The sequence below is a fragment of the Bufo gargarizans genome, chromosome 1, assembly GCF_014858855.1.
Source record: "Bufo gargarizans isolate SCDJY-AF-19 chromosome 1, ASM1485885v1, whole genome shotgun sequence".
Classification (NCBI taxonomy): domain Eukaryota; kingdom Metazoa; phylum Chordata; class Amphibia; order Anura; family Bufonidae; genus Bufo; species Bufo gargarizans.
The window spans coordinates 210,294,105-210,306,270 of NC_058080.1; the positions used below are offsets into that span (position 1 = coordinate 210,294,105).

The window sequence follows — 12,166 nt, forward strand, 5'->3', positions numbered from 1 at the left end:
CCATGATTGCACATTAGAGTGCAATTGCACACAATTTCCTTTCTGGCGGCCCGAACCTTGGGAGGCTGGCACTTTTTCCTATAGTGTGAAAGCAGTTATCGTGTCTAGAGACAACCCACTTATTTTTCATAAAAGTACCATAATTGGGAAACCTGCAACTGATCTTCTGAGACATATGTCCTAATGATCTCCTTTCTCACTGGTAGTGCCATTGATCATAGTGTGTGGTCATTCTTTTTTGGTGAACCTGTGTCTATATACAGTAACCAATAGGTTGGAACAGAGCTGAAGAGTAAATAATGAGAGAGGGACAGAACATAAGCTTGAACACTAATGAGACAGGATGCAGAAGATGTAGCCAATGGTCATCGCTGTGATCATTATAGTAGTTTACATATGTATTTGAACTTTGACTCTACAACTACTTTAATTATCTTAAAGGGGTTATCCCACAAAAAAAAAATTCTACAATTTTCAAACCAGCACCTAAATCTGAATACTTTTGTAACTGCATGCAATTAAGCATTTAGCCTAGCTTCTGAGTTATTCAATAAAATGTATTGAATGCTGTTTGTTCTTTAGTTTTTTTTTCTCTGTCCACCATAGCAGCATCACTCAGGTGGACGCAATTGCGTTGCAGTTTAACTACACCAGGAAGGACATGCCCTCTGAGTTGTAACAGGAAGAGAGCTGCAGGGGAATGGGCACATCCCATGAGCTGTGAGAGGGGGAGGGCTGCAGCAAAATGAACAATCCCTCTAATTTGCTAACTTGAAATAAATCTAGCAGAGCAATTAGGGAAATCAATAGGATAAGCTTTGGATCCATGTGAGGTACAGGGCTATGTTTGTAAGAAATAGATTGTCATGTACTATATGATGTCTGATTTGCATTTTAAACATTAATAGGGTAACCAATTCAAAGTTTCTTGGATTCTCACTGTAATAAAAATTGGTTTGTATCCAGTCATCTAATTTGGGGATAATCAAATCATTTGTGCGTCACAAGTTTAATTGTTTCTATTATATTTTCTTTTATCTACAGTATGTACCATATTCCAAAATGACTGGACTATTTGTAGTAAACTGTACATATTAAGGGTCCATTCACACGTCCGTTGTTTCTTTCCTGATCTGTTCCGTTTTTTGCGGAACAGATCTGGACCAGATCTGGACCCATTCATTTTCAATGGGTCCTGAAAAAAATCGGACAGCGCAATGTCTGACTTTTTTTCAGGACCCATTGAAAATGAATGGGTCCAGATCTGGTCCAGATCTGTTCCGCAAAAAACGGAACAGATCAGGAAAGAAACAACGGATGTGTGAATGGACCCTAAGTGTATCTCTAGCAAGCTAACAATAACAGGCATACATGTAATACATGTGAAGACCACAAAAATATCAATAGCTGAATATCTTTCTGGTCTTCTACTCTATAAACTATAGCTTCAGTGGTTGCCTTTTCTTAACTTCCTATCTTTATATCTTACTTATGCTTACAGTACCTAACAGGGGGCCTTTCATGCTATTTTAAGTCATAAAACCAGCTAATGAAACAATTTTTTTTTTTTTTTCCTTTTTAAAAATAATCAACATCTCGATGGACCTATATCTCAATGGACACGTATGCTTGATGCATGCCTAATCTGTCTACTCTTGCCTGTTCTCCTGTCATCAAATAAAAACCCATATAAAAATAGGCAAAAGTATAAGAAAGTAAAAAATGAAACAAAAATAAAATGTAGAATAATTCACTGTACACCATAGATATATAATGTGAATTTAATCTTGACTATGTAAAAAATATATACACACAAGTCAAAAATGTTTAACTCCATTTTGGAGATACTTTAATGAGTACATTATATTAGAAAGCTACTGAAAAACACCGAAGAATTATACAGTGTTTATAGTGCAGGAGAATTGGTCCATGATTTAGAGATTCAAAAGAACACAGCAGAAAGAAGTCAAGCTCTGCCATTTCAGGTCATGCACTAGTTGTAGCATACTACATCAGATTTTCCTGGAGTGGTCCTTTAGATACTCAATCCCATTTATAAGGTAATTTCTGAATCTCACCCTCTCCCTGCAAGGGCTCTCCAAAAATACTGCTTGTGTTCCCTTAGTAACTTGTTCCTTCTTTGTAGATCATAATGTTATTAACATCAACCTCTAATCTATCAGATACTTAGGGCACCCATGAATAATATAGGCCCAAACTATTTTATATGTATTTTTGGGTTGTTCCTATACAGAATGCAAGAATGCCCTGTTCACAAGAGGATTGGTAACACCCAGTTGTCAATTTATTAATTCATACATGTCCATGAGGATTAACAGAAGATCGGCATAATGCAGCGTTCATTATGAGGAATACAGGTATTTATTAGAACAGACATGTCAGGAGAGGTGATAAGACGTCTTTAAGTATAGTACAATATCTGACATTAGGTAATGTCTTTTCTCAATGATGGATCCTGACACCTCCAGTGACACTGATCCAATGAAACACAATGCAATCCATAAAACACATGAATATTTTATTCTGTTTGAAAATCAAGAGGTCGAAAACTAAATAGAAGAAATATGCTTCCATACCTGCAAAAAAGTAACAAAAGCAGTTGCAATTCAGGAAGAGACATTGGTGATTAAAGGGGTAGTCTGAGATTTTCATATTGATGACCTATCATCAGGATAGGTCATTAATATCAGAGCAGTGGGGGTCCAACTACTGGCACCCATACTGATCAACTGTTTGAGAAGGCCACAGCGCTCTACTGTGGTCTCTTCCTAGACCAGTGGCATCACATTTATTGGTTACATGGCCTAAGAGCAGCTCAGTCCCTTTCATGTGAATGGGCCTAAGCTGAAATACCAAGCAAAGCCGCTATACAATGTATGGAGCTGTGCTTGGTAACCTATAAGGAAGACGTAGGCTCTCACTGGAGCACTGCAGAAACTTGAAACGGCTGATCAGCAAGGGTTCCAGGAGTCGGACCCTCCGCCGATTAGATATGTATGACCTATCTTGGTAAGCTATGAGGAAGACGCAGGCACTCACTGGAGCACAGTATCCTCTTGAAATGGCTGATCAGCAAGGGTTCCAGGAGTCGGGCCCTCCGCCGATTTGATATGTATGACCTATCTTGGTAAGCTATGAGGAAGACACAGGCACTCACTGGAGCACAGTATCCTCTTGAAATGGCTGATCAGCAAGGGTTCCACGAGTTGGACCCCACGCTTCAGAAACTGATGACCTATCTTGAGAATATGAAAATCCCAAACAGCTCCTTTAAGTTGAATCCAGTATTTTATGCTTTTCCTATTGTAGTATAGCAATCTTCACACTACAGTTATATCATCATTGCTAGTAAACCATAGCGTGTTGCCTTGTAGACATTTAATACCATGTTCTCATAATGTTAATTTACGTAAGCCACAAGGAACTGCTGTAGTATTTCAAGTTGGACAGCAGACACATGTACACTAACCATTACAATGGACTGTGTTAAGCAGGCTTGAGTCCCTCCTAATTGGTCTAATTTAATAATACTGATCTCAGTACAGTCTGAGCAATCTCCAAGCTTCATAGATCTGGTATTCATAATTGAGCTTTCAGATGCACATAGAAGTTGCCAGTAACTGGCTGAGCCAACTTTCTGTGTTCTGAAAAAGACTTTCTTGACAAAAAACAGGATATAGTGTAATTCTGATCGGCTGTGATTGATCATCATAAGAAAATGCTATAGTTCTATTCCCTGGAGATGATCTGCAATGCTTTCTATGGAAAGAACCCCAAAAGCAAATGCACAGGAAACTCAAGAAATATGTTTGGATTTTGTTAAAGCATTTTGACAGTATACACTAACAGAGATTATTTCTACGTAGATAAAGTTCATATATTTTGTAAAATCAGTGGGCATGCACTGTTACAATAGTAAATGAAATGTCACCGTCACAAAATGTTTATTTACAAAGAAAAGCTCTAATGGCTTCAGTTCAAATATAAAGATATCCTTTCAGGTCAGTGTTGTATGTTCTCCAGTACCGATGACGCTAATAAACGTCCCCATCTTGTACCAACGGCAAACTCACAGTCTGTCGAAACAGCAGCTTTTTGATGAATACTTATATTTTCTGGCAAATGTGTAGTCTTGATTTTGAAGAATATGTGGCATCTTTCCATACTTTACAAGACAGGCCTTTAGCACAGTCACATCTCTGAAATATCTCCAAACCATGAGACCCTTTTTTTCTTAGTTTTGTGCAAACCTCCCCTTGACGTAATACAGGTTTACAAATTTTGGTCCAGAAATGTCGAGCGCAGCAATATCCTTCGATACAATCGGTTGACCGCAGACAGGGATCTCCTTCATGTCCTGCCAAAAAGTAAATGATTGATTCCAGTTTTATTAAGGATTCATAGTAAACTTGCCAGTAACATTCATTTACACAAATATTCCTTTCTTAAAGGAGTTCTGATGCTTTTCGAAAGAATCATCTCACCTGAGACATGCGCGAATGACAGTTGACATCATGATTTTGGTCACATCTTCCTAGGTGAGGAAATTGATGTTTTATTATAGGCAAATGAGCCGCTAAATGCAGCTAGGGTGGTGTCGTTGCAACTTGTTGCTCCCAAATGCCCCGCTCTCTGCCGTTCATGCCACATATCCTCCACCGACTGACAGAGCCAGGTAGTAAAGATGTACTCAATCCTGAACCTGAAGTTCCATGAGAGCTCTTTCAGTGCATAAACTGTACAGGGAGGGGTGTGGCATGAAAGGTAGTGACCAGAGCCTCTTGGACCAATGAGGTGCAATAAAAACTAATATTAAAAATTAAACAGGTTTCAGACCCCCACTGATCTAATATTGATGGCCTGTCCTTAGGATTATATCAGGGGGTCCAAAGCCTGGCACCTCTACTGATCAGCTAAATATAGTGGCCATAGCATGGTCCAATTCATTGTTTAATAGGTACAGTGCCAAAAACTTTGTAGTGGCTGTACCAGGTATTGCAGCTTAATCCCATTTAATTGAATGGGAACGAACTGTAATTAGATTTGGTTCCCTGGTAAACGATAAGGCTGGGACTACATGGCAACATGTTACACATAACAGAAAATTGCAGAACAGTCACGCGACAAAAAAAAACTAGTCAGGCTTCTACTGATCTGATATCTAAAGACTAGGTTCACATATACCAATTGTGTCTGCCACTTTATTCAGGCTGAAAGGTGCATTCTTCCTACATTCAAGTGTAGTACAAAAGGAAAAACGGAAGTTTTCCACTTTGACATAAAATTTTATTATTTACAAGTTTATTAGTGTTGATTGATCAAGCACCAAAGTGCTCGGGTGCTCTGGCCGAACACATCGGGATTCTACCGAGCACCCGAGTAAAATGGAAGTCAATGGAAGAACCCGAGCATTAAACCAGGCACCCCTGCTCTGAAGAGGGGAGGGTGTCTGGTTCATAGGAAAAGGTCAGAAATTGATGGAAACACCACTAAAATGGTTTGGGAACAGCATGGGGAGGATGTCTGGATGCATTTTGGACTCCCAGGTCGCTGCTGGGAACGATGTTGTCCGAGTAGTACGCCACTTTTACAGACTGACAATAATACGCACCAAACCGAAGATAAAATCGATTTTAGAGGAAAAATTGTTAGGAAACATTCTTTCCTGTATATTTACTTGTATATAAAGTGCAAGTGCTGCCAAAAATTACAAGGAAGAGGCACTCCGATACAACCTGTATATCACATAAAGGAGGGCCTCATTCACATTGTGGTACAATTAGTCATGTAGTAAGACTGCTACACTCATAAAGCCTATGCACTAAGTGAAAGGGCTGCCAAAAATTGCAACGAACCGGCACTCCAAGACATGTTTATGTTACACATAAAGGAGGGCATCATACACAGCCTTTAAAAATTATGATTGATGGCCTGCTGGGGACCCTCAAAAACATTTGGAGCAAGGGCCTGTGATCTGACCATCTAAAACATTATGGGCGAGGGCCTGCTGCGGCTTTGGTGACTGTAGATAACCTGGGGCCGATCGCACGTCCCTGTGATGGCAACGATACATTCGGATGTCTGCTCTATCAACTTTCAATGCTATTTTCAGGGGAAAAAATGGTGACCACAGGTAATAGGGAATCATGGTTCGATTCTGGAGAGGGAGCCTGAGAAACAGCTACGGCTACCACATCCAAGCAAGGCAGCATGTTCGCAAATTACCTATTACTGTAGATATAATATAGGTGAAGGCCTGCAAGTGAGCTGACCCTGTAAAAGATTTTAGGTGCGGGCCTGCAGGTGAGCTGACCCTGTAAAATATTTTAGGTGTAGGCCTGTAGGTGAGCTGACCCTGTAAAAGATTTTAGGTGCGGGCCTGCTGGGGAGCTGACCCTGTAAAAGATTTTAGGTGCGGGCCTGTAGGTGAGCTGACCCTGTAAAAGATTGTAGGTAAAGGCCTGCTGTGAGCTGACCCTGTAAAATATTGTAGGTAAAGGCCTGCTGGTGAGCTGACCCTGTAAAAAATTATATGCGAGGGCCTGCTGGTCAGCTGACCCTTAAAAAGGTTGTAGGTGAGGGCCTGCAGGTAAGCTGACCCTCTAAAACATTATATGCGAGGGCCTTCAGATGAACTGACCCTGTAAAAGATTGTAGGTAAGGGCCTGCTGGTGAGCTGACCCTCTAAAAAAATTATATGCGAGGGCCTGCTGGTGACCTGACCCTGTGAAAGATTTTAGGTGTGGGCCTGCAGGTGATCTGACCCTGTAAAACATTGTAGGTGAGGGCCTGCTGGTGAGCCGGCTCTCTAAAAAATTTTATGCAAGGACCTTCAGGTGAGCTGACCCTGCAAAAGATTGTAGGTGAAGGCCTGCTGGTGAGCTGACCCTGTAAAACATTATAGGCGAGGGACTGCTGGTCAGCTGACCCTCTAAAAAATTATATGTGAGGGCCTGCTGGTGAGCTGACCATTTAAAACTTTGTAGGTGAGGGCCTGCTGGTGATCTGACCCTGTAAAACATTATATGCAAGGGCCTGCTGGTGAGCTGACCCTCTAAAAAATTATATGCAAGGGCCTGCTGGTGAGCTGACCCTGTAAAACATTGGAAGTGAGGGCCTGCTGGTTAGCTGACACCCTATAAAACATGATATGCAAAGGGCATATATCCAAGGGGATTATATGTGACGAATAAGCATGTTAATATGATGGAAGAGGAGAAGGAGGATGAGAAAAGGAAGATTAAACCATATACACTTGTTTGTGGTGGAAGGGGTGCATGGGAATACAGTGTGTTCAGTACATTATAAACAACACATTTAAAGTGCCTTTATGTTTATCAGCTTTTCTCTGGTGGAGTGGTGCAGCTAATGTCGCTTTCTGCAGTGGCCTAACTATTGTACGCTATTTAGCGCAGGATGCACTAAAAAAAGATATTGCTGCCACACACAATAGTCCTTAGAAGGACTTTTGGGTCTGTAAAGCTTTAGCAATTTAGCGCAGTATGCGTTAAAAATATAGATATCTGCTGCCACACACAATAGTCCTTAAAAGGACTTTTGGGTCTCTAAAATGTTTTGGTGGTAATAATATTCTTCAATTTACTAATTAGGGGACTTCTGAAAGCAATTGGTCACACTGGATAATATTTAGGGGTATCAGAGTACAGGAGGCTGAATACAAAGGCACTCCACACTTTCCAGATTTTTACTTATTAAAAATTTTGAAAACCGTGCATCATTTTCTTTTCACTTCACATACACTTGCTACTTCGTGTTGGTCTAGCACATAAAATCCCAATAAAATAGTGTACATTTAACTTTGTGGGTGTAATGTGAAACAATGTGGTAAAGTTCAAGTGGTATGAATACTTTTTCAAGGCACTGTATGTGTCTGTTTAAATGAAATGTATAATCTTACCTTTTATATGTGGTATTTTGGAATGATGCCTTCCAATATTCTGCCAACCCAAATCCTTGTTAGACATGTGACTGTTCTTCTTTGGACGTCCTTCAAGTTCCGGAATATGAGGTGTCAGGATGGTCTCAGCTACTGGAATACATATACCTGTGAAAAAAAAAAAAAATTCTGTTGTTAAGATACCATAAATTTATCAGTAAGGTAATGTTTAACTTCATCTGTGAACATAAAGAGTGAATTATGGAAATAAGGTGAAAACAACATGACTAATAAATAAAATATGATCTTCTGCATAAATTCTTAAGCTAAAGTGTGTTGGAATTCTTTTTGCCATTTACTGTCCTCCCAAATGTTTTGGCAGATACGATCCTCCCGGTACTAGTTCCCATGGACATGGGGTGGAAGCACATGGAGTAAGCTAGAGAATGTGAAAAGTGTCAGAAAGTGTAGGGGAAAAAGTCTTATCACACACAGTAGATGCCTGTTTGTTGTGGGAGCGGAGGAAAAAGGACAGAAGGAAATATTGGGAAAGAAAATGAATGGAAAGCAGTTGTGGATCAAAAAGTGTAGCCAAAACAAAATACATGTTAATTGGAGATCTGGGTTTAATCTAAAAATATTGGATACCAATTTAAAATCAAGGTTCACCACCTGCCAAGTGTCATTTCTAATACTGGTGTACCATTCTATGGCTGAGGGGCTTTTGGCCCTCCACAGACACCAGGACTCAGGTGCGACTGCCACCTCTGCACCCCCTATATGCAGAAACTTATTAAAGGAACAGGTTACATTAAAAAAAGCAGAAAGAAGTAAAAGTCTTGTTAATAAAGTAAGATCTCCGCAAATTGCGGATTCGCAAAACAGGGATGGCGTCCGTGTGCGTTCCGTAATTTGCGGAACGGCACTGACAGCCATTGATATAACTGCCTATTTTATTTCAAGACACGGAGGCTCATATTGCTTTTAACCCTTTCTTTACTTCCACAAATAGCAGCAAAGAATTAAACAGACAAAATCCACCAATGGGCACACAGCCCTCCCCCTAGTCAGGGTATAAAGGGACCACCCCTTAAGTCCATCCTCCTCTTTCTTTGCTGCTGCACAAGTTAAGTATTCCACCCTCCTGCTTGCAGGGGTGGTGGTTTTTTTTGTCTAAATGTCATATTACTGGTTTTCATCCCATTATAGGGCGTCTCTTCTCCCCTGATGTTCATGCCCGATTTTATCTGTTAGGGCTGTGGTGCCGTTCGGCCGCCGTTTTTCCCTTACAGGTTCCCATTATCCCCCCCCCGCCTTGGATCGGGGATCTCTCTCTGTTTTTTCAGTGCGCCGGCTGGATCGGGTCGGCGATTACCTTTTTCGCCGCCGCTCCGTTCGCGTCCGAGATCTCTTGCTTCTCGCGGGATCTCGGCCGCCATCGCTTCTTCCTCAGTTTCGTTTCCCGCCGCTCCTATTGCTGCGTCCGAGATCTCGCGATACTGGGCGGGATCTCGGACGTCTGCTGTGATAAGCCGCACCGCTGTACTCGTGCAGCGTACGGCTTCACCCTGCATCTGTCCGGAACGGCGGCTCCTTCGGCAGCACAGAGTGACTAACTCTGCTTGCTGTTTTAGCATCTAGTAGGGTTAGTAGTTAGTGGTTAGCGGTGCTTGGTTTTTCTTCTTCCCTGGGATTATACATTATATATATATATAGTCCAGGATTATGTCTGCCCAGAAGGCCCCACCATCAGTGCTTGGGACTCCTGTCCCTGGAGACTCCCCTTGCCCTCCTCAAATTATGGGTGTTGCCCCAGCTGCTAGGGGGCCTGCTCAGGTCCCAGCGGATCCGCAGGCACTTACCTTACAAAAGTCTATTTCTGAGGCCATTATCTCCGCAATGGGCTCTATGTCCTCAGTATTGACTCACTCTATATCCCAGGTCCTTATCGCCAATACCTCATCTACGGTGGCCCCAAACCCCATGCCTTTGCCAGCCCCTATTGCCTCCAGAAGTGATATGATTGATGGCGTTGTTCCATCCAATGACGGCGCGCCTCGGCCGCGCAAAAGAGCCTGTCCGCGCCAGGCAGAAAAAGCACGGCATTGGAAATCTGCTCGTTCCCACCCCGAGCTAGTTTCTGATTCTAATGGTGAATCTGATGAGGAGGCTTTGATTGATCCATATGACGATTCAAATGAATATGGCGATGATGATATGTCACCTGCTCAGGGGACGTCTGTGTCCTTTTCGTCAGCGCCTCAGCGACCGTTAGAGGTCGATCCGGTGAACCCGTCCCAATCCGTTTCCCTTTTGGATCCGGCAGGGGAGGCGCTCTTTGACCCGGACTCTTTGCACCACCCCAGGTCCGCGGAATGGCTCCCGGCTCCCCACATCGCCAGTTACTTGGAGTCCATGGTCCGTAAGCCCCTTAGCAAGGAGGCGCGGAACAAACTCCGGGCAGAATGCCCCCGCCCGGCGATACCTAATAAGGTATGCGAGACGCCGGTTGTGGACCCGAAGATGGTCCAATTCCTGTCTAAAACGGGATTTAGTCCAAAGAGAGGCCTAGACTCGGCCCTGAAAGCTTGCCAGGACAAGCTACTTGATATTATGGGGCCCCTGACAAAGATTTTTGATTTGGCGGAGTCCGCCAAGGCTGAAGGCCGAATGGTCGACCCGGAAGACCTCCGTGGTTGGACCCAAAGAGCCATTTGCATGGCAGGTAATGCAAATACCTCCCTCAGTATCGAAAGGCGTAAAGCCATATTGTTAAAAATTGAGCCAAAATTGACCAATATGGCCCTGTCGGAGGCTGGCAAGGATGCCCAGGGTTTCCTATTTGGGGATCCTTTCATTAAAGAACTGGGAAAGTTTGTAGGAACCTTCACCGCATTGGATAAGGCCCAAACGTCTATGCGTAGGGTTTTTAGTGGTAGGGTTTCCACCAGGGCCGGCAGTTCAAGGGGCCGTCTGTCCGGCCGTTCCTCGTTCCAGACCCGTGGTTCGGGTCGAGGCTCCTACTCATCGTACCGTCCTCCTGCCAATGAACAAAGACATCAGCCGTCCTTCTTCCCCACCCGTGGTGCTTCCGGACGGGGGAGACCTTACAGAGGGAACCCGAACCTCAGGCGTCCATTTGGTAAGTCTACCGCCACTTCACCCTTTTTCGGAAAGTTATGTAGGGGGCAGACTCCAACATTTTATGCCTGCTTGGGAGTTCATTACCAACGACCCCTGGGTGCTGTCCACGGTTCGGGGTTTCCACATAGAGCTGGTCGCCCCTCCGGGGCTTCCAGTCCCGCCCCCTCCCGCTTTCCGTTCTCGGGAAGCCCGGAAGCTGATAGATCTAGAGCTTCGGGATTTATACCTCAAGGGAGCTATAGAACCGGCTCCTCTCGACCACGAAGGGGTAATCAGCAGGATTTTCTTGGTGGAGAAAAAAGGGGGTCAGTTACGCCCCGTTATCAACCTCAAGGCTCTAAATGTATTCGTCAAATACAGGCATTTCAAGATGGAGGGCATCCATCTCCTGAGGGACATGCTACTCCCGGGGGACTGGATGGCCAAGTTGGATCTCAAAGATGCCTACTTGACGGTTCCGATCTCTCCTCCTTCCAGGGATCTTCTGCGCTTCCATTGGCAGGGAGCGGTTTGGCGTTTCTCTTGCCTCCCCTTCGGTCTTTCGTCCGCCCCCTGGTGTTTCACCAAACTGATGCGTCCAGTGGTGGCTTGGCTCCGCTATCGCGGGGTGAGACTCATAATCTATCTGGACGATATTCTGATTATGGCGGAGGACCGTCCATCTCTGCTGTCGCACCTGCAGATGACAGTTCATCTCCTCTCGGCTCTGGGCTTCATTATCAATCGGGAGAAGTCTTGTTTGATTCCTTCCCGGTCCATGGAGTTTCTCGGATTCCAGTTGGATTCTCTGTCCTTGACTCTCAGTCTCCCTCCTGTGAAGGTACGGTCTATCCGCAAGGAGTTGCGTCGCACTCTTACCCTTCCGCGGATTTCTCTGCGTCATTTGGCCAGGGTGATAGGTCTCTTATCATCCTCCATTCAGGCGATCTTTCCGGCTCCCCTTCATTATCGGGCCCTTCAGCGCCTCAAAATTGCTCACCTGCATGCCGGGTCTTCTTATGCGGACCTTATCTCTCTGGATCAGGAGACGAGGGACGAGTTGGAGTGGTGGATTGCCAACCTCTCTGCCTGGAATGGCAGGGCTCTGTTCGGCCCGCGCCCGGA

At 43.9% G+C, this 12,166-nt stretch overlaps 1 protein-coding gene across 1 annotated transcript in view; it reads right to left on the reverse strand.

Annotated features, from left to right (window-relative positions):
- Positions 1-1,853: 1,853 nt before the first annotated feature.
- The window catches only part of DKK2 (dickkopf WNT signaling pathway inhibitor 2), a 125,661-nt gene continuing 115,348 nt past the window's right edge, over positions 1,854-12,166 (reverse strand). The window contains exons 3-4 of the mRNA XM_044304490.1: positions 7,940-8,086; positions 1,854-4,378 (exon numbers count right to left, since the gene is read on the reverse strand). Of these exons, the coding sequence (XP_044160425.1) occupies positions 4,128-4,378; positions 7,940-8,086 (398 nt within the window). The 3' untranslated portion in view covers positions 1,854-4,127. The remainder of the gene's footprint in view (positions 4,379-7,939; positions 8,087-12,166) is intronic.